This window comes from Agelaius tricolor, unplaced genomic scaffold (genome assembly GCF_023055355.1).
Source record: "Agelaius tricolor isolate 1412-34295 unplaced genomic scaffold, bAgeTri1.0.p SCAF_25, whole genome shotgun sequence".
Taxonomy (NCBI): Eukaryota; Metazoa; Chordata; class Aves; order Passeriformes; family Icteridae; genus Agelaius; species Agelaius tricolor.
This window is the reverse complement of record NW_027269285.1, coordinates 10,690,650-10,715,219: the sequence shown is the minus strand read 5'-3', so window position 1 is coordinate 10,715,219 and position 24,570 is coordinate 10,690,650. Positions and strand designations below refer to the sequence as shown.

At 63.6% G+C, this 24,570-nt stretch overlaps 2 protein-coding genes across 20 annotated transcripts; one reads left to right on the top strand and one right to left on the bottom strand.

Annotated features, from left to right (window-relative positions):
• Positions 1-14,461, top strand: SEPTIN4 (septin 4). 19 transcript variants are annotated; one of them, XR_011682360.1, is made up of 15 exons: positions 2,906-3,088; positions 4,754-5,053; positions 5,280-5,373; positions 5,484-5,570; positions 6,341-6,464; positions 6,808-6,942; positions 7,020-7,137; positions 7,439-7,540; positions 7,914-8,010; positions 8,088-8,250; positions 11,099-11,198; positions 11,454-12,874; positions 13,137-13,232; positions 13,656-13,915; positions 14,028-14,461. XR_011682360.1 is itself a non-coding variant. In XM_071447618.1 (12 exons), exons 1-12 carry the CDS (start codon positions 129-131, stop codon positions 11,511-11,513), a joined length of 1,383 nt encoding a protein of 460 aa, XP_071303719.1. In that variant the 5' UTR covers positions 1-128; the 3' UTR covers positions 11,514-13,321. The 19 variants fall into 19 exon arrangements, 2 of the variants coding, with proteins under 2 accessions (XP_071303719.1, XP_071303717.1); XR_011682358.1 differs by having other exon boundaries at positions 11,454-12,900; XR_011682359.1 differs by having other exon boundaries at positions 11,454-12,900; positions 13,639-13,915.
• A 4,089-nt stretch (positions 14,462-18,550) lies between these two features.
• Positions 18,551-24,115, bottom strand: LOC139599851 (coiled-coil domain-containing protein 183-like). Its single transcript, XM_071447523.1, has 13 exons — positions 23,876-24,115; positions 23,545-23,718; positions 22,720-23,049; positions 22,477-22,581; positions 22,206-22,313; positions 21,452-21,580; positions 21,121-21,178; positions 20,819-20,919; positions 20,360-20,563; positions 19,904-20,134; positions 19,677-19,796; positions 19,263-19,480; positions 18,551-19,002 (listed from the first exon to the last, which is right to left on the bottom strand). Exons 1-13 carry the CDS (start codon positions 24,062-24,064, stop codon positions 18,645-18,647), a joined length of 2,325 nt encoding a protein of 774 aa, XP_071303624.1. The 5' UTR covers positions 24,065-24,115; the 3' UTR covers positions 18,551-18,644.
• Positions 24,116-24,570: the final 455 nt, after the last annotated feature.

The window sequence follows — 24,570 nt, the reverse complement described above, 5'->3', positions numbered from 1 at the left end:
CGCCCCCCCGCCCGCCCCGCCCCGGGGCCGCCCCCGCCCCCGCCGCTGCTATTTCTGCTAATCCGCGGCGGGGCCCGGCCGTGCCCATCGGCAGCCGCCGCTCCCGGACGGCGCCCGGCGCCGCAGACATGGTAAGGCCGGGGCGGACGTGGGACCGGCCCGGCCCGGGCTGCCCCGCACCGTGGCACGGGCCCGCTCCCGCAGCCCGGGCCCGCTCCCGCAGCCCGCTGCCCTCCGTGAAGGTGACGGTGCGCGGGGGCGGAGCGGACCGGGGCCGCCGGTGCCGCAGCGGAGCGCGGGGGGGACACGGGCGGCGGGGCAGCACCTGCCCGGCCCCGGAGGGCGCAGCCCCGGGGGAGGCGAGGGGACCACGGGCCCTCACCGGGGCATCCGGGAGGGCAGCGCTCGGGAGCGTCACCTGCGTGTCCCCCGTCCCGCGCTCCTCCCACGGGTGTCCGTGCGTGGGCAGCGGGAGCCGCTCTGGTGCGGCTCCGTGCCGAGCATCGGTTCCCAGCTCTTGGCAGGTCCTCGGGCTGGGGCGCTGGTGGCACTGCCAGCCCGGCCGGGCCCTCGGCCGGGACCGTCACACGCACGGAGCCGGCTCTGTACTCACCGGCAGGGTCCGGAGCCGCCGCTGGCATTCCCAGCCCGCGGGAGCTTGTTCTGCATCTCCCGCTCTGCCTCACTCCTCCGCGGTCATGGCAGGTCCCCAGGAGCCGCCCGGCCGGGCCACGTCTCCGCGGGGACCTCGGGCCGTGTCCAGGGTGGGGGTGAGGACCGAGGGCTGCGGCCGTGGCTCGCGTGGCACCGGCTCGTGGCCGCCGGGACAAGTGGCCCTGGTGGGGAGCGCCGCGGCCGCGCTGCCCCGGCAGCGCCGTGGGAACCAGCCCGGCACATTCCTCCGGAGCTGGATGCAGCGAAAGCAGAGAGGAGGGCGGCTGGCGGAGCGTGTCGCAACGGAGCGCCTTCCCGACAGGCTCCAGACTGTGGCTGTGGGATGCACACATCAGCCTCGGAAACATCGGGGGGGGACAGAGTCACAGCTGGGGACCGGGGCCAGCTGGGCTCCCTCGCCCGTGCACGTGGGGTGAGCTGGGGCTGGAGGTGCTCCAGAAGGACCCACAGAGGCAGAGCCGGTGCCCTGCCACCAGTGCCACATCCCTCTGTCCCCAAAGCAGTTCCCAGCTGGCCCGGAGGAGTAGCATGAGCACTGGTGTCCCCCCCCGCCCCGCTCTCTACTCCTGGCTCTGAGCGGGTCAGATCCCTGAGTGCCCAGCCCCACGTGCTGAGATGTCACCGCGTTTCCAGCCTGGACAGGCCTCACTGTCATGTCCTGGCTCACAGGGAGCCATGGTCCCATCCTGGGGTCCCCACTCAGGTGCTCACAGGCCCTTCAAACTGTAGGATTCCTGCGGGAGAGGGACTGGAGCTGCTGCACCAAGGGCTGTGGCTCTCATCCCCTGTGCTCACCCACCTGGTGCTGACCTCCTGCCCAGAGCAGGGACCCACACCACAGCCTGCCCCCCATCCTCGGGGTGCCTGGCACCCTGCTCCTCTTGGAGCTGCCGGGAGACTCAGTTTCCCATCTGGAATGCTGCTGAGGGGTGGGATGGCAGAGCTGGGGGTACCCTGGCTCTGCAGGGGGAGCATCCCGTGCACCCAGAGGCGCGGCCAGGCACAGCCCCGGTCCTGTCTCCCTGGCAGCGCTGGCCTTTCGCTGGGGGCTTCTGCGCGGTGTTCGTGCCTTTGGGACAGCGTTTGTGCCTGGGATACTCAGCCGCAGTGACACAGTGGCCGTGCCGCGGGTGGCATTCTGGGTGTCACCTTTAGAGGGCTTGGGGACGCCTCTGTCATCCTGGCGGTAGGGACAGCATCTCGCCGGGATGTTCCCTTCCTTTGCCCCGGAAAACACCTCCCGTGGGAATGTGGTACCCATGGAACGATGATCAGGGGCAGCCGGTGGCTTTCCTAGGTCAGGCTTTGCCCGCTGCCCCCGTGTCCCCCCGCGCCGCATCCCTCGGGCTGTCACCGCGCGGGGACGGTGCGATGCAGAGTGACAGGCGGGGACGGGGCTGCTCCTGCGGCTGCGGGGCCGCTGACAGCCCGGGTGTGAGGCCGGCTTGCACTCAGCCGCGTGTGTAATCTGCTTACGGGGGCACCGGCACAGCCCCGGGCTGCCGTAAATCCCTGCTCCTGCCGGGAGCGCGGGCTGGGACGCTGGGAAAGCGGCCGAGCGACCCTGGATCGCGCCTGAGCTGCTCTGATGCATCTCGACACGCATCAAGGTGAATCACCATCCCTGGTGACCCCGAAGTGACAGCTGGGGAGCCCTGGCTGCCACCCACGGCTCCTCCTGGGGCACTGTTAACCCTTTGCCTCCCAGGGATGAGCCGGGGAAGCCGAGGCAGGAATGCTGGAACTTCTGCCTGAGATCCCTGTGGTGGGCAGCGTCCCTGCTTCTCCCAGGCCGGGGCTGGGTCCTTCCCAGCCAGGCCCAGCTCAAGCAAGAGCTCAAAGCCATGTGGGGAAGCTTTAAGTGTCAGGTGCAAGAGTGTGGGAAAACTGGGTTTCTGACCTCAAAGAGGCTGTGGAGCCCTGGTGGGGAACGCTCCAGGGGGCAGTGGGAGTGGACGTGGTGTGCACTTGGATGGAGAGGATTTTTATCCCGGGATGAAGGGAGTTTTGTCCCAGGAGAGAGCGGATTTTTGTCTTGGGACAGAGGTGTTTCCAAGGACTGAGTGTCCTCCTGGGCTGTGGGCAATCTGCGCGTTCAGCCCAGGGGTGCTGGCGGTGCTGGCGGTGCTCCTGCAGCCCCCCCAGGACCTCCCTTGGCCAATGACGGCTGGTCCTTGAAACCTCCCCAGCCGGGCAGGAGCTGGGTTTGGCTTTGCCCGGGTCCCTCTCCCCTGCCGTGCCCCTCGCAGGGGCCGTGCCTGGCTCCTGGGTGCGGAGCCTGCCCAGGGTGGAGTTATGCTAATGCTGCTCCCCAGCCCTCGGCGCAGCCGGTGCCACTCGGCATCTTCTGCTGGCCAAGGGCGACGCCGGCTGAGCCATGGCCACCTGCCCCGAGCTGCAGCCTGGGCAAGAGGTACGGGGGCAGCGCCCGTCCCCGGCGGGCCGAGAGAGGGGGCACAGGGGGTGGGGGCACGGACTACCCCGGCTCTGCGGGAAGGTGCCACAGCTGATCCTCCGTCCCCGGGACAGCCCTGCCGGGGGCCGCACTTGCTGCAGGACCTCCAAGGATGGAGCGCGAAACTCGGTGCCGCGGCACTGCCGAAGTCATCGGCTTCGCCGGGGGTGGGAGACGAGGGCGAGCCCCAAAGGGCTGGAGCCCCGAGGGATGGAGCGGCAGCAGGGCTGGAAGCGCTCGCCGCTGGTGGCGGCATCACCTCCCATCCCCGAGCGTCCCCGGCTGGGCCGCGCTGGGGGCTGGCACTGAGGCCCCCCAGGCCAAGGGCGGGGAGGAAGAGGATGCTGCGGTCACACAGACCCGCCGAGCCCTCGGGACCCGCTGGGGCAGAGGGGAGCACGGGGGTCCCGCAGCCCCCGCCATGGGGCCACCTGCTGTCCCCCAGCCTGGCCCCGTGCTCCCCGTGCTGTGGCCGCGGGGGCAGCGGGAGCGGGGCCAGGCGTGCGAGCGCTCGGCCCGGGCAGCGCCGTGACCTTGTTTCCAGCCCGCTGATTCCCGCATCTCGCCTTGCCGCCGGCACCGCCAGCGAGCGGGGACAAGGCGCAGGGCAGGACACGTGTCCCCATGGAGGGACCTCGCCTCGAGGCCCCGCTCTGGGGGGACACTCCCCAGCTGGGAACCCACAGGGTCACGGGCTCCCCCGGCCCCTGCGTGCCTCTCGTTTGGGGCTGGGGTCGCCTGGCAATTGCCTTGGGACCTTGGGGACATTGGTGCCTGCTGGCAGCGGGGCTTGGTCCCACGGGAGCCGCTGCCGGACGTGCCCTTGGGAACGCGTCTCCTCCCGCCAGCCTTGTAAACAGGATGTGGAGCCATCCCGATCCCGGCGTTCCCGTCCCTCATCCCAGCCCCGCCAGCCCACGGGCAGCAGCTCGGGGGCAGCTGTGCCTGTCCCCCCCCGCCCGCTGCCCGCGCTCCGCTCCACGGGAACAGCCAGGGCAAGGAGGTGTCGGGGTCCTGGTCATGTCTCCGTGTCCCCTGCCCTGCCTTTCTCCCGGGACTGCGGGGACGGGGGCTCCTGTGCTGACACCCCGTGAACGGGCAGCGGGCGGGGGCCGTGGGCACCAGGGGACCCCTGCCCACTCTCTGCCTCCCCCCGGCTGCAGCCCCGCTCAGGCCACCCCCCAATCGCTCTTCATCTCTTCTTGGTGTCTCTGCCTCCTCCCGGCCCCCTCCCTGTCGTCCTGGCAGGCCTTGGGGCGCAGGGCGGTCCTGGCTGCCCCAGAAGACCCCGAGGAGCGGCGGGGTGCCCAGGGGGAAGGTGCCCACCCCTGTCCCCCGGAGTGCCAGGAGCTGGCTGCCGTCCCCACGCCGCAAGTCGTAAGCGCCCGAGGTGCACGGGACCACGGCTGTCCCCACTGCCATCCCCATGGCTGTACCCGTGGCTGTCCCCAGGGTGGTGGCCGGTCCCCTGGGATGGCCGTGTCCCGTCTCTCCTCCCAACCCTGCCACCTTTAGGCTGCATGTGTCTGGCTGCTGCGGTTTGGGGGCATGTGAGGCTGAGCTGGGTGGTGCCACGTCGGGCTGGCACTGCCACCGCCACTCACCTCCTCCCTTGGTCCCCAGATAAAACGTTTTCTGAAGGAGGACTCGGACGAGGCTGAGCTGACCCAGTTCCTGCGGGATTGCCCAGCAGCTGACAGCTCCAGGAAGGTGGAGGCCCCGGAGAGCCGGCGGGAGCCCGGCCACCCCCTGGGCAGCGGGGCCAGGGTCCCCCCAGACGAAGGCAGTGACGAGAGGGACGCCAGGATTTTCTCCCGCTCCCGGCCCGCGGATTTCCAGCAGCACATCGCCGCCCCCCCGCCCCCCAGCCCCAACCGTCCGCGCAGCCCCTGGGGACAGCTGGACCCCTACGACTCCTCCGAGGTGCAGGATGTGTCCCTGGGGAGGGAGGGACACACACCTGGGGCGAGGAGCTGCGGAACGGAGGATGTCCCCATCTTGTGAACACAAAGGCTTTGGGCAGGCATGGCCTCATCCCCTGGAACTCCAACCCAGGAATCCCTTTGTGGGCCCAGGGGAAGGGAGGGCTTCCCAGGGTAGGAGGTGTGCTGGTGGTGTCCCTGTCCCACGTCCCCTCTGCCCTCTGCAGGATGACAAGGAGTACGTGGGCTTTGCCACGCTGCCCAACCAGGTGCATCGCAAGTCGGTGAAGAAGGGCTTTGACTTCACCCTCATGGTGGCAGGTACGGGGGTCCAGCCAGCCTGGGGTGCTGACCCCACTCTGCATCCCAAACACCCTGCACTGGGGAGGGGGGATCCTGGCTGCCCCCTCATCTTTGTCCTTCTTTCTCAGGGGAATCCGGGCTGGGCAAGTCCACCCTGGTCAACAGCCTCTTCCTGACGGACATGTACAGGGACCGCAAGCTGCTCAATGCCGAAGGTCAGGGGACAGTCACGGCCCGCAGGGGTGCCCTGGGTGACCTGGGCAGTGGCAGAGCCCAGGGATGCTCCTGCGGGCTGCAGCCCCTCTCCCTGCCCCTGAAATGACATGTGCTGTGTTGCCAGCTGCCCACTGGCACTGGGGACCGCTCTGAGGCAGTAAGAAACCCCCTGCACAGGATGGGGACCCCCCACGGGGACTTTATTTCCACGGGGAAAACAAGCCCTGGCTTGTTGGGGATTGGCTGGAGCTGCAGCATTTCTGGGAGGCTGGGGACAGTCAGGGCCTGGAGCACAGTGCCAGTTCAGCTGCAGCCAGTTTTTGAATTAAAATGGCCCAAAGTTGCCCAAATCCCCAGGAGGGGTTTGTTTGATTTGTTTCCGTTGCTTGGAGTGAAAGCCGAAACACACAATGCAGCAGGAGCATCCTTGGGGATGCAGGGACATGGAGGGTCCTGGGGTGAAGGGGCACATGCACTCTGGAGCTGTGGGGTCACCTGAAATGCTCCTGAGCAAGGCCCAGCCCCAGCAGAGCCCTGTGCTGCCTGAGCTGGGCTCCTGGGGTGGCAGTGGCACAGCCACCAAGGGATGGCTGCCCACCATCCATGGGGATGTGGGGACCACAGCATGGAGCATCCTCTCCTTGCTGGAGCATGGCGTGTGTCAGAGCTGATCCAGCCAGGTCACCCAGCCCCCAGGGTGGGGGATGGCGCTTGGGGGTTGCAGCATGTCCCCATGGTGTCCCCCCTGGTGATGTGTCCCTCCCCACAGAGCGCATCACGCAGACAGTGGAGATCACCAAGCACGTGGTGGACATCGAGGAGAAGGGGGTCAAGCTGCGCCTGACCATCGTGGACACGCCGGGCTTCGGGGACGCCGTCAACAACACCGAGTGGTGAGTGCCACGGGTGGGGACTGTCCCCAGGGTGGGTGGGATAGTGAGTGCCACGGGGTGGGGACTGTCCCCAGGGTGGGTGGGATGGTGCGTGCCACGGGGTGGGGACTGTCCCCAGGGTGGGTGGGATGGTGCGTGCCACGGGGTAGGGACTGTCCCCAGGGTGGGTGGGACAGTGAGTGCCATGGGGTGGGGGTCTCCCCAGCGCGGACACCCTGTGGTGGGTGGGATGCCCATGGTTCACTGGGCTTAGGTGCTGAGCCATGGAGGTATTGAGCTGGGGGTCCACAGAGAGCAGGGGGGGTCTCACAGAGTACTCGGTGTCACCTCGCTGTCCCTGCAGCTGGAAGCCAGTGGCCGACTACATCGACCAGCAGTTCGAGCAGTATTTCCGTGACGAAAGTGGCCTCAACCGGAAAAACATCCAGGACAACCGAGTGCACTGCTGCATCTACTTCATCTCGCCCTTCGGCCACGGGTAGGGGCAGCCCCACCACACTGCCGGGGGGTGGGGAGGGGCTCGCTGGGACGGGGCTCACCAGGCTCCCCCTGCAGGCTCCGGCCCCTGGACGTGGAGTTCATGAGAGCTCTGCACCAGCGTGTGAATATCGTGCCCGTGCTGGCCAAGGCTGACACGCTGACCCCTGCCGAGGTGGAGCGCATGAAGAACAAGGTGAGGGGAGCTGTCCCAGCAGGTCCCCGGGCATGGGGGTGCCTTGGGGTCTCCATCCATCTCCTGCCTGGAATTTGCCCTAGAGCATTTTCCAGGCTTGCAGCACTGTAGAGGACCATGTTGTCCCCATGGCCACCAAGGACACATCTGCCCAGGGCTCAGCTGGGGGTTGGAAGAACTGGGGGTGTCCATGACATCTGGTCTGGTGGGACCAGGCTTTGGGGGCCGTTGGCCCTGTGTGGTGCCTCCCACGCCCTTCCCGAGGCTGGAGCCCTGCCCTCAGGGAGCTGTTTGCCTCCAGATTCGGGAGGAGATCGACCACTATGGCATCCGCATCTACCAATTCCCTGAGTGCGACTCGGACGAGGATGAGGAGTTCAAGCTGCAGGACCAGGCACTGAAGGTGGGTCTGGGTCCTCCAGCTCCATCACTGGAGGGGCAGAGCCCTGTGGCCAGGAGACACGTCACCCTGGGGTACCTGCAGGACTCTTTGGGGCCACGTAAGCTCTCCAGCATGGAGGGGCTGGCACATATCTCAGTACCCAGACATGTCACCAGGATCCCATGGGAGACACCTGCAGCTTGGTGGGATGGGGCTTGGGTGGGGAAACACACGCCACGACCTCTGCTGTCTCACTGGGGCTCTCCACAGCCGGGCCTTTGCAATATCCTGGCAAATGGGTGCTGGACACAGCCGAGGAGGGCACGTGGAGGGATGCGGGTCCTGGCAGGTGGGGGTCATGGCAGGGCCCTGCTGATCCCCCCCGCCCTTGCAGGAGAGCATCCCCTTCGCCGTCATCGGCAGCAACACGGTGGTGGAGGCCAAGGGCCGGCGCGTCCGCGGGCGCCTCTACCCCTGGGGCATCGTGGAAGGTAACGCGGGGCTGCCCCTGTGGGGACAGGGACACAGCTGGGACAGGCTGTGGCCCCTGACCCCACGTCCCCCGCAGTGGAGAACCCGTCCCACTGCGACTTCGTGAAGCTGCGCACGATGCTGGTGAGGACGCACATGCAGGACCTGAAGGACGTGACACGGGAGACGCACTACGAGAACTACCGCACACAGTGCATCCAGAGCATGACCCGCATGGTGGTCAAGGAGCGCAACCGCAAGTACGGGCCGGGCTGGGGCCGGGCTGGGCCGGGCTGGGCCGGGCTGGGCTGGGGCCGGGCTGGGGCTGGGCTGGGCTGGGCTGGGCTGGGCCGGGCTGGGGCTGGGCTGGGCTGGGCTGGGCCGGGCCGGGGCGGGGGCCTCCTTTCTTTGGGGTGACCCCACCCACTGCGAGTGGCGGTGTCGACAGGTCAGGGCAGTGCGTGGGGCCGTGCCGGGCAGCCCCGGTGCAGTGCTGTGCTGTGCTGGGCAGCCCCGGTGCAGTGCTGTGCTGTGCTGGGCAGCCCCGGTGCTGTGCTGTGCTGTGCTGGGCAGCCCCGGTGCAGTGCTGTGCTGTGCTGGGCAGCCCCGGTGCTGTGCTGTGCTGTGCTGGGCAGCCCCGGTGCTGTTCTGTGCCGGGCAGCCCCGGTGCTGTGCTGTGCTGTGCCGGGCAGCCCCGGTGCAGTGCTGTGCTGTGCCGGGCAGCCCCAGTGCTGTGCTGTGCTGTGCTGGGCAGCCCCGGTGCTGTGCTGTGCTGTGCCGGGCAGCCCCAGTGCTGTGCTGTGCTGTGCTGGGCAGCCCCGGTGCTGTGCTGTGCTGTGCCGGGCAGCCCCAGTGCTGTGCTGTGCTGTGCCGGGCAGCCCCAGTGCTGTGCTGTGCTGTGCTGGGCAGCCCTGGTGTGGTGAAGGGCCCCCCTGTGCCCTTGGGCTGGGAGTGCCTGGGGATGCTCCGGCACTGAGGGGCCCTGCAGACCCCGAGGCAGGGTCTGTCTTAGCTGGGATATTCCAGCAGTGAGGCACACCCGGGGTGGCTGTGGGGATGCTCTGGTAGCAAGGGGGACCCTGCATCTCCCCAGAGCTGGGGCTGGTTAGAGGGGCATGTTCCAGCTGTGAGGGGGACACCATGTGCACCCAGGGCTGGGGCTGGGGTCAGGGGTGTGCTCTGGCAAGGGGGACCGTGTGTCCCCTCTGGGCTGCGTGTGTCTCCCCCATCCTGCTGGGGCAGGGATGGCCCGTCCAGCACCGATGGGGATCCTGCATCCCCCTGGGGCTCACTGTGGGGGGATGTCTGGCTCCAACAGGGAGGGGGCCCCTGCATCCTTGCAGGCTCCAGCACCAGAGCAGGAGTCCAACACAAGCCAGTGCTGGGGCTCTGCTCGCCGATCAGCAGAATTCACAGCACCCACATCCGACTTTAGCCAGCCCGAGGTGCTGAGGGAGCCCCCACCAGCAGGGTCCCCAGTGGGACCCTCCAGCCAGGGGTCAGAGCAGTGTGGGAGCGAGTGGAGGCTCTGTGGGTCCCGGGGGACTCGAGCCGTGCTGTGAGGGCTGGCAGTGCCTGTGGGCACCTCTCTCAGCACCTCTAAGTGTCTCTCCCTGTGTGCCCCGGGGCAGGAGCCATCCCTCCGTGCTGAGGCTGTGCTGTGGGGACTGCTCCGCCGACTGAGCCGGAACTGGCCTGGCCGCCCCGGGCCTCACCCTGCTCGCCCTGCCACCCGCTGGCCCCTCTATAAAAGTGCTTGTTGGTACCCAACGCTGTCTTGGTCCTTCTGTGCCTGAGCAAGGCCCAGGCAGCTGCCCTCGGGGCGAGCCGGCCCTGTGGCCACCCTCTATGGCCCTGTGGCCACCCACTGGTGTCCCACACAAGCTGCCCTTGGGGTACCAAAGGACGCTGTGTGCTGGTGGTGTCACCTCGGCTCACCCAGGTTTGGGGATGTGTCACTGTTAGGTGGCACTGAGCCCCCAAGGCTGCCCAAGGGACGGGTGTCCCCGTCGTGCTGTCCTCCCAGGGACGCCATTTTGGGGTGCTGAGAGCCTTTGCTGCTCACCCCATTGCTGGGGCCCGGCTCCAGCTTTGTGTCGCTGCCAGGGCTGGCAGGAGCTCCAGGTGCTCCCCACGTCCCCAGGGCCAAAGCCGAGACAGCGGCAGCGCCTTCCAAACCGGCTCCCGAGGCGGCCAAATCCCGGCCCTGGCGCTGGCCCAGCCCCCGGCACAGCGGGACCCCGCGGGCAGGGATGGTCCGTCCAGACAGGGATGGCCCGTCCTGCTCCAGACAGGGATGGCCCGTCCTGCCGGGACAGGGATGGCCCGTCCTGCCGGGACAGGGTGGCCTGTCCTGCTCCAGACAGGGATGGCCCGTCCTGCTGGGACAGGGATGGCCCGTCCTGCCGGCTCAGGGATGGCCCGTCCCAGCCGTGTCCCAGCCGTGTCCCAGCCGTGTCCATCACCCCTTTGCCCCAGGGGCCGCGCTGGCCGTGGCTGTGGCGATGGCACGTGGCAGCACGCGTGACCCTGCCAGCCGCTGTTGGTGTCCCGGTTGTCACCGCTGGGGTGGCATTCCCAGGCTCGGGTGGGAGGGCTGGTCCCTCCCGGGGCCATGGGAGAAGCCAGGCTGGGCTGGCCCGGCTCCCGCGCGGCCTCAGGGGGATGCTCGCGGCTCTCTCCGGCAGGAATGGGCTCGAATGGGGGCAGAGGCTCGGGAAAAGGGTGTGGGGCATCCCCGGGACTGGCAGGGCAATGGAGTGTCTGGAGAGCCCATCCTGAGGCCAGGGCACAGAGGGGGGATGCGGAGGTTTTGATGTTTTAAAGCGGCAGGGAAAATACTGCCCCAGGAGAGCCTGACCCCAGTGGGATTCTCCCCAAAATGGGAGGGTGTGGAGGAAGTCCCTGGGTCCCCCTTGGTTGGTGCATGGCAGGTTGGGGGTGCTGAGGTTTGGGGGCTGCCTGGACCTCCCTCCACCACTCTGAGGGTGGCCATGGGGCCCAGGGGCTGTGCAGGGGCTGCTGGGGCCCTGCAGGGGTTGGGGCATCTCCGGGGGAGTGTCCCTGGGGAGCTGGGGCAGCACCCCCACCTCCTCTCTCTGCCCACAGCAAGCTGACCCGGGAGAGCGGGACAGACTTCCCCATCCCCGTGATCCCCCCGGTGCCGGATGTGGAGACCGAGAAGCTCATCCGGGAGAAGGACGAGGAGGTGAGCGTGGGGCTGAGCGCCCACAGCCCCGTCCCCACTGCCTCCTGCCCGGCCATGGCACAGCCATCAGGAGCCACGCTTCCTGCAGCATCCCCAGCAAGCAGGGTCTGGAGGTGCACCCAAGGGTTCCCCCCACCCCCTCCCTAGCTGGGCGATCCCAGTTTGTCTGGGATGCTCAGCCCGAGCCCCATTTGCACGGGAGCAGCGTGCCTGGGGCTGGGCACCATCCACGATCCCGGCTCTGCTCCCTTCCAGCTGCGGCGGATGCAGGAGATGCTCCAGAAGATCCAGAAGCAGATGAAGGACTCGCACTAGCCCGTCCCTCCTCCTCCTCCTCCTCCTCCTCGTCCTCCTCCTGGCCCCATCAGAAATGTTTACATCACGTTCCTCCCGCCCGGCCCCGCTGCCAGACTCGGTACCAACACCCACCCACCACCTTAAGCTGCGGCATCGCCTTATCCAACCCCCAGCGCCCGCGGGGACACCCGGGGACAGCGAGGGGACGCCGGGGACAGGGAGGGACAGGGCACCCAACCGGCGTCCCCTGCCCTGCTCCCCCCTAATCACTGGGGACAGCTTGGTCCCCCAGGCTTTGGTTTCCCGTTTCTCCACAGCTCTGGGGAGGGCCCTGGCCAGCCTGGTCCCCACAGCGTGTCCCTTGTCCCCGTGTCACCCTGGGCTCTCTGCTTACAGCCTTTATGCTCAGCTTGGCCCTGGCTTAAGGGAAGAGGAAAGGGGGGGCACTGGTGCCAGCCCCTCCAAAGGCCCCAGCTGCTGAGGGGGACAGGGCTGATCCCCTGGCCTTGGCTGGCGTGAAGGGACAGCAGCTCCTGGGGACCACAGGGGACAGAGGGGATGGAGGGACAGCCAAGGGACAGCCACCATCCTGCTCCATGCCAGCACCAGTGCAGGGGAACTGTGTCCAGCCCTGTGTCCTCACCCTGTCCCCACTGAGTGACAGCAGGGCTGTGGCACAAGGAGCACTGGGGAATCAATATCCCCAGGGAAAATCCCTTGGACCCCAAATCAGAGGCTGGGCACCCCCAGCCCACCGTGATGTTGGCCCTGTAAAGCAATAATGAGTGTCCTGTGCCCCTGGCACCTCTTACCCCATGGCAACAGCACTGTCCCTGGTTGGAATTTCAGCCCCTGCTGCCACTTGCTTGTCTGTGGTGTCCTGTGTGCCCAGGATGTCCCTGTCCCTGCTGCTTCTTGGCACAGCAGCCCTGTGTATTCTCTAAGGATATCCCCATCTGTGCTGCTTCCCAGCAAAGTGCTGCTGCGTGTCCCCATGTCCCCCCATGGTGTCCCCATGTCCCCCACCATGTCCCAGTTGGTGTTGCTACCCTACAGAGCACTGCAGCTTGTTCCCCCCTCCCCAGACTGTCCCCACCTGTGTTGCTTTCCCACAGAGCTATGTTGCATCTCTGTCCCCCTGGGATGTGTCCAGCCATGTCACCACCCGCAGGGCTCTGTGTAGTGTCCCTGTCTCTGTGTAGTGTCCCCAAGGATGTCCCCAGCTGTGTTGCTTCCTGCAAAGCCCCACTGTGTGTCCCCAGGGTGAGCCCTGGCCGCCCCTCCAGCATCCCCGGGGAGATGGATCCAAACCCCTCTGAGGTCTGGGAGAGCCTGCAGGGGATGGGGAGGATGCAGCAGGACTGGGAGCAGTGGGATCAGTGGAGCAGTGGGATCAGTGGGATCAGTGGAGCAGTGGGATCAGTGGGAGCAGTGGAGCAGTGGGATCAGTGGGAGCAATGGGATCAGTGGGATCAGTGGATCAGGGGAGCAATGGGATCAGTGGGATCAGTGGAGCAGTGGGATCAGTGGGAGCTGTGAGAGCAATGGGATCAGTGGGAGCAGTGGGAGCAATGGCATCAGTGGGATCAGTGGATCAGTGGAGCAGTGGGAGCAATGGGATCAGTGGGATCAGTGGAGCAGCAGGAGCAGTGGGATCAGTGGAGCAGTGGGAGCTGTGAGAGCAATGGGAGCAGTGGGAGCAATGGGATCAGTGGGAGCAGTGGAGCAGTGGGATCAGTGGATCAGTGGGATCAGTGGCAGCAATGGATCAGTGGCAGCAGGGGCAGCAGTGGATCAGTGGATCAGTGGCAGCAGTGGCAGCAGTGGATCAGTGGCAGCAGTGGATCAGTGGGATCAGTGGCAGCAGTGGATCAGTGGGATCAGTGGCAGCAGTGGATCAGTGGCAGCAGTGGATCAGTGGGATCAGTGGCAGCAGTGGATCAGTGGCAGCAGTGGATCAGTGGGATCAGTGGCAGCAGTGGATCAGTGGCAGCAGTGGATCAGTGGGATCAGTGGCAGCAGTGGATCAGTGGCAGCAGTGGCAGCAGTGGATCAGTGGCAGCAGTGGATCAGTGGCAGCAGTGGCAGCAGTGGATCAGTGGGATCAGTGGCAGCAGGGGCAGCAGTGGATCAGTGGGATCAGTGGGATCAGTGGATCAGTGGGATCAGTGGATCAGTGGGATCAGTGGCAGCAGTGGATCAGTGGGATCAGTGGCAGCAGTGGATCAGTGGCAGCAGTGGCAGCAGTGGCAGCAGTGGATCAGTGGCAGCAGTGGATCAGTGGCAGCAGTGGCAGCAGTGGCAGCAGTGGATCAGTGGCAGCAGTGGCAGCAGTGGATCAGTGGGATCAGTGGCAGCAGTGGCAGCAGTGGATCAGTGGCAGCAGTGGATCAGTGGCAGCAGTGGCAGCAGTGGCAGCAGTGGATCAGTGGCCGCAGTGGCAGCAGTGGATCAGGGGCAGCAGTGGATCAGTGGCAGCAGTGGATCAGTGGCCGCAGTGGCAGCAGTGGATCAGTGGCAGCAGTGGATCAGTGGCAGCAGTGGCAGCAGTGGATCAGTGGGATCAGCAGAGCTCACTGCCCTGGGGATGTGTCCTGTCCCCATCAGGGCCCCCTTGCCGGGTCCCCGGGTGGGGCGTGGCTGGCGGGGGCTGTGCCCGGCCGGGGCTCAGGGGTTGGGGCTGCAGGGTGCCAGGGCAGCCCCGGCCTGTGCCCCCCGTGTCCCTGTGCCAGCGGGGGTCCCGTGGTCCCCGTGGGCAGGGCCCCCCCGGGCAGGGCCCTGCAGGGAATATTTAGTGCTTTCCTTTTTTTAATCTCGCTATTTTCTTACAGAAGCCCCTCCCCTGGCATGATGGTCCTAGAGGCGTTTATTAATGGATCAGAGAGTATAGGTTTATAAATTCTTATAGAGTAGTGGAAATATTTTTATCCCTCCACAACCGTTCTCAATAAATACGGCTGACCTGGCTTGTCTGCAACCCCTTGTGGCTTCCACCGAATGGGGGCACCCTGTGGCCCTGGGAATTGCCCATTCCTGGCCATCCCCCATCCCTGGGCACCTCACATCCCTGGCCATCCCACGTTCTGAGGCTGGTGGGGGCCCACCCTGTGGCCTCTTGTTCCCAATTCCTGTTCCCTTGCAAAAGGCTCAAAGTGGACACTGGGGGGGGTTTGTGCTGCACTCACAGGGACACCCAGCTTGGGGTGTGGTGGGAGAACCCCTTGGGATCCAGCTCTGGGATGAGGGGGCACAAGGAGGGGTCTCTCCCTCTTATGTGCCTTAGGGTGCAGCGTGCTGCTGCTGTGGGGCTGGGATGGGAGTGGGGAGGGCAGAGCCTGACCAGGGATGGAATTGCCCTCCACGTGCTGCCTCTGGGCACCCTTGTGTCCCCCCACCAGTGGGGGAGCCCTGCCAGGAGACACCACCGGTACCTGTGCCCAGTCACCCCAGTTTGGGTCCCCTAGGACCTGCTGGGGTGGAGGAGCAGGAGGAGTGGGCAGAGCAACACAGGGATGGATGGGCTGCATCTCCAGCTGCCACCCAGAGGGCATCATCCACCTGCATCCCATTATCCCACCCTGCACCCCAATATCCCAACATCCCACCCCTGCCCCTGCATCCCCTCCCACTCCTCCCCACAGAGCCCTTGGGCTGATCCAGCCCAGCTGAACGCAGGGTCAGGGAGCTGGGATAGGCCCATCCCCAGGGCCACACAGACTGGGGAGGGATGGATGGATGGATGGATGGATGGATGGATGGATGGATGGATGGATGGATGGATGAGAACTGAGGGTTCTAGTGGGTGACAAACGGGACATGACCTGGCCATGGGCACTGGCAGCCCAGGAGGCCAAGTGTGTCCTGGGCTCCTTCCATTGTGGTGGGCAGCAGGGGAGGGAGGGGATGCTCCCCCTCTGCTCTGCTCTCCAAGACCTCTGTGGAGCTGCCTCCAGCTCATCCCAGCACAGACATGCAGCTGGTAGAGCAGGCCCAGAGGAGGCCACCAAAATGGTCTGAGGTGGTCCCTGGTCTCTGCTGTGGAGGAAAGCTGCTTCACGGGACCTGCCAGCCCCACCCCTTGCTCTGCTGCCAGCCACTTCTCCCCTTGCTGAGGGTCAGAGCAGGGACCCCACCTCCCTGGGGTCCTTCCCTCCTTCACTAGCACTGCTTCAGTCCCACCTTGCTTGGCCCAGGGTCCAGAGCCCTGGTGTGGCTGTGATGCCAATTCCTGCTCTTCACCAGACCAAACCTCCCCCATCCCCCCCCATGAACCCTCTTATCAACATGGGAATGGAAAATGTTTGTGCTTCCTTGGCTAGAAGCAGCTCTCACCCCATAGGCTGGGATACACAAACCTCCCACATCCCACCATTGCAGCTCCAAGAAGGATCCCCTGGCTGCCTCTTCCTCCCCAGAACAGCCAACAGAGCCTCTGCTTTTGGTCCCAGTCTGGCTGATTTATCTGGTTCCTGTTTTCACAGAGGATAAAACCCAGCACTGATGCTCCAGTGACATCCCCAGCTGTGCCCACCCTTCCTTGCACTCCATTCCATGTGATTTTCATCACACCTTTAAAAATAAAAAGCCCCAAACCCACTCAAACCCAGCCTTCCCAAGGCAGAGATTGATATTTCCACATGGCAAATGCTTCCATGCAATTCCCCAATGTCCTATTTTTGGTTTCTCACCAGTCCTGGCACTGGTTGCAGCATCCATGCTGGAGCTCCAGCCGATCTCAGAGGAAGGGAATAAAGGTTTCTTAGGGCAGAGAAGGAAATCTCTCATCTCCTTCCCTGGGCTGTACCACCCATGCCTGACACCTAATGAGACCTCAGGTGACATCAGTCCTGTTGTTTCCCTTTCTCCTTCCTTTCCATTTCCCTTTTCCCCCTCCCTTCCCTACTTATTCATTTGTTCCTTATATAATTAATTATATTTTCCCCTATGGAAGAGCCCCTGCAGCCCTACCTTTCCCCATCTTTTCAAATCCAGAAACCAAGGCACTGCCTCCGGCTCTTTCCCCCCTCTCTAGCACCTCTTCTCCACTTGTCACATCCTTTCCTGGTGCCACCTCTCCTGGATCCAGGGGAGTCAGGAGCAGTCATTCCAATTACATTGGGCTCTGTCTCTCCCAGATCCAGGGGAGCCAGGAGCAGTCAATTCCAATTGCACTGGGCTCTGTCTCTTCTGGACCCAGGGGAGGCAGGAGCAGAGCCAGGAGCAGTCACCCCGATTGCTCCCATTCCCATTTCTCCCAGATCCAGGGGAGCGAGGAGCAGTCATTCTGATTGCTCCCATTCCCATCTCTCCCGGATCCAGGGGAGCGAGGAGCAGTCATTCTGATTGCTCCCATTCCCATCTCTCCCGGATCCAGGGGAGCCAGGAGCAGTCATTCTGATTGCTCCCATTCCCAGGGGAGCCAGGAGCAGTCACCCCAATTGCTCCCAGCTCCTGCATGCCCAGGAGCTGCTGGGCTGGGGGTGGGAGCCCTTCCCTCCTCTGGCAGCTGTGACAAGGGATTGGGATCTGGTGTCTGAACACATCCAGTGGATGCCCCTGATGGAGCAGGTAGTCTTTGGATCCCCTGCTCAGGGCAGGAGGAGCTCAGAGAAGTGAAACCCCATTGCTGCTGCTCTGCCCCTTCTGTAAAGGCAGCTAAACCACCCCTGAATGGGACACAGGCTGGAGACTCCAGCCAGCTCCAGCTCTTCCATACCTTTTCCCACTTCCCTGCTCCCCACAGCTGGTGTGGAATGACCAGACCAAGAGCTTGGCACATTTCTTAGGCTGGAGAGCTGGGGGTGCTCACCTGGAGAGGAGAAGGCTCCAGGGAGAGCTCAGAGCCCCTTGCAGGGCCTGAAGGGGCTCCAGGAGAGCTGGAGGGGGACTGGGGACAAGGGGTGGAGGGACAGGAGCCAGGGAATGGCTCCCACTGCCAGAGGGCAGGGATGGATGGGATATTGGGAAGAAACTCTTCCCTGTGAGGGTGGTGAGGCTGTGGTGGGCACACGAGAACACGACATGAACAGATGGATATGCAATCACAGCCTGGTCTTCACTTGCAGAAGAGCCCACCTGTGGCTGTGGATTCTGGGAAGCTCCATGAGATGCCTTTACTGACACGTGATGTTATTTCTGGAGCTTCCCTGAAAAACCTCAGGTTGTGCTGTGTTTTGTGAAGATGATGCCCATTCCACGAGACCCAGCAGGAACAGTGCTGAGAGGCTGGGGAGCAGCAGCCGCTCCTCCCCTCTCTGGGGATGTCATTGATGATGCCAGCACCAAGCACAGAGCAGAACAGGCAGGGAAAGGCTGCTCCGACGCTGACATTCCCGTGTGGAAGGGGACAAGGTCCTGGCCCTGTCCTGGCTGGCTGTCCAGGAGCACAGGCAGAGCCCCTCGGTTCTGGCTCTTCTTGGAGAAACAGCACTATCTATTTGCAGCACGAGAAGAGAGGGGGCATGGTGGGTGCCCCTCAGCAGGACTAGGAATCCCACCCTGGAGCAGCAGCCTCGGCTGTCCTGGGCCAAACTGGGACATTCCTGACCCCCAGACCCTCCTGCAGTCCTGGTGACACCTGGGGTTCACTCCAGGGTCAGGGCAGGAGTTCAGGACACAAGTGCAGGAGCAGGGAGGGGAGAGGCTCCAGGCTGGGGGTTCAGCTCAGCTTTGAGTCTCTCCTTCCTGGGTAGGCTCTGCCCTTCAGCTCCCGCGCACGGACATGAGGACTCCCACCCTGGGACCCCACAGGACTCAGCCATTCCCCACATTTCCTTATCACTGGCTCAGACAGGCTCCAGCCCCTGAGGCATCAGAGGTCCCAGGAAGGTGTTGGCCCCACAGCACCAAGGGGGAGAAAGCCAGGCCAGCCCCAGCTTTGCTCCAGGGGCTGAGCCTGTCCCTAAGCCAGCCCATCCCTACCTCCAAACCCAGCTCAGAACCCCTCAGGATGGACCCCAACGTGTTGTGAGTGACAGAAGTGATCTAGGACCACCTGTTCCAGCCTTACCATGGAACTGGAATGAAGAAGATCTGATTTATTAAATCTGCTGGGAAAAGCAGACTGAGAAAACTCAGCCCAAGGTGCTCCTGCTGAGAAAAGGGTACAAGGGGTGGCCTGAGGCCTTCAGAGCTCACATGGAGAAACCACTACTTCTTCTTGCGACGTCTGGTGTTCATGCGGATCAGCTGCTGCCCCTGCTTCTTGATGTCCTCCCGGCTGGGGATGTAGTCATGGTCTTCATCCTCAAAATCCAAGGTGTCTGCAGGGGAGAGTGGAGAGGAGGGGCTGGGGAGGGTCTGGAGGCCACCTCTGCTGTGGCCATGTCCCTGGGAGAGCTGGCACGTTTTGTTGGGCTCGTGGGATCCAGGAGAGTCCTCGTGGATCTTTCCACCCAGCATCCCAGGGTGACCTGTGGGACCTGGTGATGGCATCACTGTGACCCATCTCCAATGCTGCTGGGGCTTCCCATAAAGGTCTGGAGCTGCAGTGTGGTGGGCACAGCTCCTGCTTTGCTAAAGGTGGTGAGCTGCCAAAAGCTCTTTGCCTCTTCCAGGAGCATCCACAGGCAGAACCAAGCACTGATTATTCTTCACAACCAGGTGATTTTGGAGATGAGGGTGTTCCCTCTTGCCCCACATCTCTCCTTGTTCCTGCAGTAGCTTGGTGCTCATCATGCCACCACCTGCCTTCATTCTCCCCCACCCCTGCCTAAAAACACCACCCACATCTGAAGCCTTGGAAACAGCCAAGATCAGCCTCAAGACCTGGAGGCAATTTGTGGGTTGGTGTCTGCTGGGCCAGTGGGAGACAGACAAGGACTCCCCGCTCCCAGGGGGCAGGGCTGGAACAGTCTCTGTAGGACGTGTCCCCACTGTGCCCTCCTACCATCTTCTGTAGCATCTTCATCCTCAAAGGAAATCCTCAGGTTCTGTTTTTCACCTGCAGTTCTTTCCTCCAGAAGGTTCCTGACCTTGGCAAAAGTCTGTGAAAGACAGCCTGGGTTAAGTGCTGGAGGGCAGGTGGGTGTTACACCCCAAGCACCATGGGTGCCCAGTGCCATGCGGGGCTGAGCTGCTCCATGGCCCTTCCCTGTGGCCTTGCTGAGGAAGGATGGCTTGGGTGGCCTTGGTCTGTGAGGGCCCTGAGTGTGTCCCCAGGGCCACCGAGGGCCCCCGTACCTCGCTCTGTTCATCAGTGCTGTCCTGAGGCCGGGCTGCCGCCTGCTCCTTCAGGAACTGCAGCTTCTGCTCACAGTGCTGCAGCTTCTCCTCCAGCCCCACCACTGCACCTGAGTCCTCCTGGGGGAGACACAACCATCTCGAGCAGGGGTAGCAGTGGTGGCCATGCCAGGTGTCCCCGTGCTGTCCTGCCTGCATGGCCCTGCTCCCCTGGAGCCCCGTGGTACCTTGCCAGGGATGGAGATGCCCTGCAGGCGGAGGAACATGTTGTCAACGATGTTCTCAAACTCGATCAGGCGCTTCTGGTTGTTCAGCATGTGGGCTCGCATCTGCTCCAGCCGGGCCTCTTCCTGCTTCAGGTTCTCCCTCAGCTGCTCCTCCTGCATGCTGGAGCCAGCCACACTCACATCACACAGCTGCACAGGGGTGCAGGGACACCCCAAAGCTGCTCCAAAAGCAGTTCAGGTTGCCCCACCCCCAACTGCAGGCCAGCTCCATGCCGTTGGCAGCACTTCCCAGGCCAAGCAAGGAGAAAAGGAGCTCCTGGACCCCAGTGGGAGCTTTGGGTGCTCTGCTCTGCCAGCAGCAGAGCTGGGAGCTCAGAAACCCTCCCAGTGCGGGAGGAGTGCGTGGCTGCAGTGGGGTGAAGGTCAGGGTGCCTGTTTGGACATGACCCCCCCCTAAGGTGGTGGCCTGGCTGGCACAAGTGTGTGAGGCCAGCAGCACCTGGTGGTGCTGACGGGCTGGTTAAACTTCAGTTTAGCCTGCTTGGACTCCAGGTTCTGCAGGGTCTTCTTCAGCATGTTCTTCCTCTCGTTGCACTCATCGATGTGCTGCTGCAGGTTCCCCAGGGATTTCCTCTGTGCCTCGATGCTGCTGGGGATGTCCTGGCCAGGGGAGACACAAGGACTCAGCCCAAGGTGCTCCTGCTGGAAGCAGGGCCTTGGGGGGGTTACAGAACCATGGAGCTCTGTGGTTTCTGTTCATGGGGAAGGGCAGTGCCTGCCTGCAAACAGGGGCTTTGTGGGGCCCCAGGGAGAGAAGAGCAGATAACTGCACAGGGAAACGAGGGGAGCAGAGAGGCTGCAGCTCCCCAGCGCCCCAGCAACCCCAGGTTTTAGCAGGGATGGGTTTTCCATTACCCAGAGGCAGGAGCACTGCAGGGCAGTCTTTGCCTTCTCCATCTTGTCTGTCACAAAGGCCTCGCGCTGCATCTTGGCCATGGCGGCCTCCACGTCAGCACCTGGGGTGGCAGGGAAGGGGCAGGATGTCCAGGGAAGGAGCAGGGCAGGATGTCCAGGGAAGAAGCAGGGCAGGATGTCCAGGGATGGAGCAGGGCAGAATGTCCAGGGAAGAAGCAGGGCAGGATGTCCAGGGATGGAGCAGGGCAGGATGTCCATGGCTGTGCCCACATCCCCCCACCCTGCCCCTGCCAGGCACTCACCCATCAGCGTTTCTGAGGAGCTCTGGTCCTGCTCTGCAGAGAGCATGGACACAGCTTGCTGCAAGGACAGTCACTGTCACCCCTGGGGGCTCAGCACTGCAGGCTGTCCCTGCCCCCAGCCCTGCCTGCCCCACACCCGAACCCTGCCTGCCCCACACCCAGCTCACCTGCCCACATCCCCAGCTCACCTGCCCACACCCCAGCTCACCTCCCCACATCCCCAGCTCACCTGCCCACATCCCCAGCTCACCTCCCCACACCCCAGCTCACCTCCCCACATCCCCAGCTCACCTGCCCACACCCCAGCTCACCTGCCCACACCCCAGCTCACCTGCCTCTGCTGCCTCTCGCTCTCCTCCTGGCGCCGGAGGCTCTCGATGTGCTTCCTCTGCTCAGCCAGGGACTGGTCCCTGAGCTGCTTCTCCATACGGACCCGGGGTCCCGCCTCGGCCATGAGTTTCTGGAGCATAATAGAGAAGGGAAGAGTTGCTGCCAAAGATAGTTGGAGCTTTCTACAGATTGGTTATTAGGTTCAAGTATTGGTTTAGATTGAGATGTGTGAAGAAATTCTTCCCTGTTAGGGTGGTGACACCCTGGCACAGGGTGCCCAGAGCAGCTGTGGCTGCCCCTGGATCCCTGGCAGTGCCCAAGGTCAGATTGGACAGGGTTGGAGCAACCTGGGAGAGTGGAAGGTGTCCCTGCCCATAGCAGGGGGCTGGAATGAGATGAGTTTTAGGGCCCCTGCTAACCCAAACCATTCCATGAATCTGTGATTTGAGCTACTGGATGAGCTCCTGGGATGCCCAGTGTCAAAAGTGACCCCAGTCCATGCAAACAGGCTGTGAAGGAAGCTTGGCAAGGCAGGCTGGGGTGTGGGACACACTGCCATTGCCATGGCTGGTGCTTCAGACAGGCTGACCCCAGCCCCAGGGGACAAGAGGGAGACCTGGCAGAACCTATGGAGGCCTCTGTTGCTGTGGGCAACCTCAGCTCCACCTCTTTTGCCCCTTGCTGAAGGAAGGGTCTCAGGTATGTGGTGCTGTCTGTGGGCACTGGAGGGTGGGAAAGGACCCCAGTTATCTCACCTTGATGACATTGTTGGCTTGGAGGGTAGTCCGGCCTGTGAGCTCCTCGTGGTACATCACAGTCATCCCAGACAGGAGGTCCATGTATCGAGGCAGGTACACCAGCTCCTGGCACACAGGGAGCCAGAGCACGTCACCCACCAGGGTCCCCCGTGCTGTGACAGGGCATGGAGGGCACCAGCAGGGTGTCCCCTGGGACACAGCTCCTTGGGCACCCCGTGCCTTTGCAGGGAGAGCAGGTGAAACACTGGCACAGTGAGGAGGAGCTCACCCTCCTCAGGACCTCCTGCAGCCTCAGGTACAGGTTGGTGACAATCTCTCCACTGTGAATTTTCATGAGCATCTTCTCAATGTCATTGCCCAGCTGGCGAATGGTCTGGGGCAGACACCAGGAGAAGGCACAGGGTGACTGCGTGTCCCAAGCCCAGTGCCCAGCCCAGTGCCCAGCCAGGGGTGCAGGGGCTGGATTAAATCCTCCATGGGTGCTGGCACACCAGGAAGGGCTCCCGGGTACCTGCAGCTCTGGCTCTTGCCACTTAGGCTCTGTCTCAGCATCCCGCAGATTCTGCAGGTGCCTCTGGCGCTCGTCCCTGGCTTGGCTCCACTGCTTCAGCTGGTGCACCAGCATGTCACACACCTTCACCTGGTCATGGATTTTGGCCTCGATCTTCTTTATGACCACCTGGATGGGCATGAGACCATTTTCTAGGCTGGATGCTGCTGAAGGGGATGCTGCCCAGAAAACTCCCCCCAAGGTAGAGTTGGGGACAGTGATATGCTGCTCCAGGATGTTGTCATTGGTTTGACAGGATGGGGTCTGGGAGAGCTTTGCTCTGGGGGCTGGCTGGGGTAAGGCAGAGGTGGGCAACTGCTGGTGGCAAGGCTGGGCTTAGGGACTCTGCATGATATGGAGCAGGGCTGGGGATCAATAAAATCGATCAGGGCCCAGATGGGATGCTGTCAGAGAGCAGCGGCACCGCTCTGTTGCTGCACAAGGCCTCTGGGCAAAGGCAGCTCTGTAGGCACAGCCTCGATCTCCATGGGTGCCCTGTGTAACCAGGGCACAACCTTGGGACAGGCAGTGAAGGGCAGGGACAGCATCACTGCTGGGGATGCGACTGCACCCTGTAGGAACACAGGCAGTGCCAGGGACACGGGGGTGGGACAGCAGGGACAAAGGGGCTGCATGGATGTGTCCCGTGGGACCAGATGTGAACACCCGGTGTCTCCACAGCAGCCCCGTGGGGTTGTCCTGGTGCTGGCAGCATGTCCCTCTGCCATGCACTGCTCTTCTCAGTGTCCCCAGAGCCCCAGCCCCTGCTCCCAGCCCTGCTGTTACCTCCAGGCTCTCAGTGCCTGAAACGAGCTCCTGGCCCTCTCCGAAGGCATCCTTAATGGGGAGTTTGTTGTACTGTGAGCAGGGAGGGACAAAGATGGTCACTGTCAGCCTGGGAATGACACATCTTTTGCTGGCCTGTGCTGCCAGCTCCTGGAGGAGCTGGGGGTGCAGGGCCTGCACCAGGCAGGGGTACAGCAGGAGGGACCTGCTGGTACCTTCAGGACAAATTTCAGGATATTGGAGTCCTCCTGCAAAGCCGCCTGCAGGCTGGGGAGCAGCTCCCTGTTCTGCCGGAGCTTTTCCTCGCAGGACTGAGCGAAAATCTTCGCGCCTTGCTCTGGGGGACATCAGGCAGCCAATGGCAGCGCGTGGGACGAGGGGGCTGTGCCGCCCCTGTCCCCGAGCAGCCCGAGGCAGCACCTTGCAGGCCCACGAGGACACGCATCTCCTGGCTGCGCTGGCTCAGGTCGGCCTTGGGGCCCCGCGTGCTGCCGGGGGCCTCCATCCCTTGGCCCACCATTCCCAGATCCCTTAGGACAGATGCCGAGGCCCTGCTGCCCCCGGAGGTGTCGCAGCGTTGTGAGCGCACGGTTCCACCGTGCAACTGTCGCCGCGGCACTGGCAACTGCCACCGGCCACACGCAACGGCCCAGCCCCCTCCCAACACTGCTGCAGGGAACAGCTTCATTAACAACTGATTAATGAGCTCTTGGAAGGGGGCAGAGAAGCATTCCAGCTTTGTCTCCCATTGGTGTGGCAGTGGCAGCTGTCAGGGACCATTTTGACCCCACTAGGAATAGGGCAATGCCAGGGCAAACACATGTGCCTGTGTACCCAAACACACCAGCAGTGCTCTCCTGGAAGCTGCCAGCTTATTTAAATGCCCACCTATCTGAAAATTTCAGTTAATTCGCCAGGAAATGGTTGTGCAGGGAGTTATGGTCTTGTTGGAATGGGCAAAGACAAACCATTTACCAATCCTGAGCTTTATTCTGATGCTCACCATATGTTCTTGCTGAACTACAA

Excerpts from the sequence above, each read along its gene's own strand:
- LOC139599851 (XM_071447523.1), bottom strand. The coding sequence starts at position 24,064 with ATGGTGGGCCAAGGGATGGAGGCCCCCGGCAGCACGCGGGGCCCCAAG. Across the intron at positions 23,050-23,544 it reads CAGGCACTGAGAGCCTGGAG|CCAGCCCCCAGAGCAAAGCT; the intron begins GTAACAGCAGGG and ends GCCTTACCCCAG. Across the intron at positions 21,179-21,451 it reads GCGAGAGGCAGCAGAGGCAG|CAAGCTGTGTCCATGCTCTC; the intron begins GTGAGCTGGGGT and ends CTGTCCTTGCAG.
- SEPTIN4 (XM_071447616.1), top strand. The coding sequence starts at position 3,053 with ATGGCCACCTGCCCCGAGCTGCAGCCTGGGCAAGAG. Across the intron at positions 3,089-4,753 it reads AGCTGCAGCCTGGGCAAGAG|ATAAAACGTTTTCTGAAGGA; the intron begins GTACGGGGGCAG and ends CTTGGTCCCCAG. Across the intron at positions 5,374-5,483 it reads CTTCACCCTCATGGTGGCAG|GGGAATCCGGGCTGGGCAAG; the intron begins GTACGGGGGTCC and ends CTTCTTTCTCAG.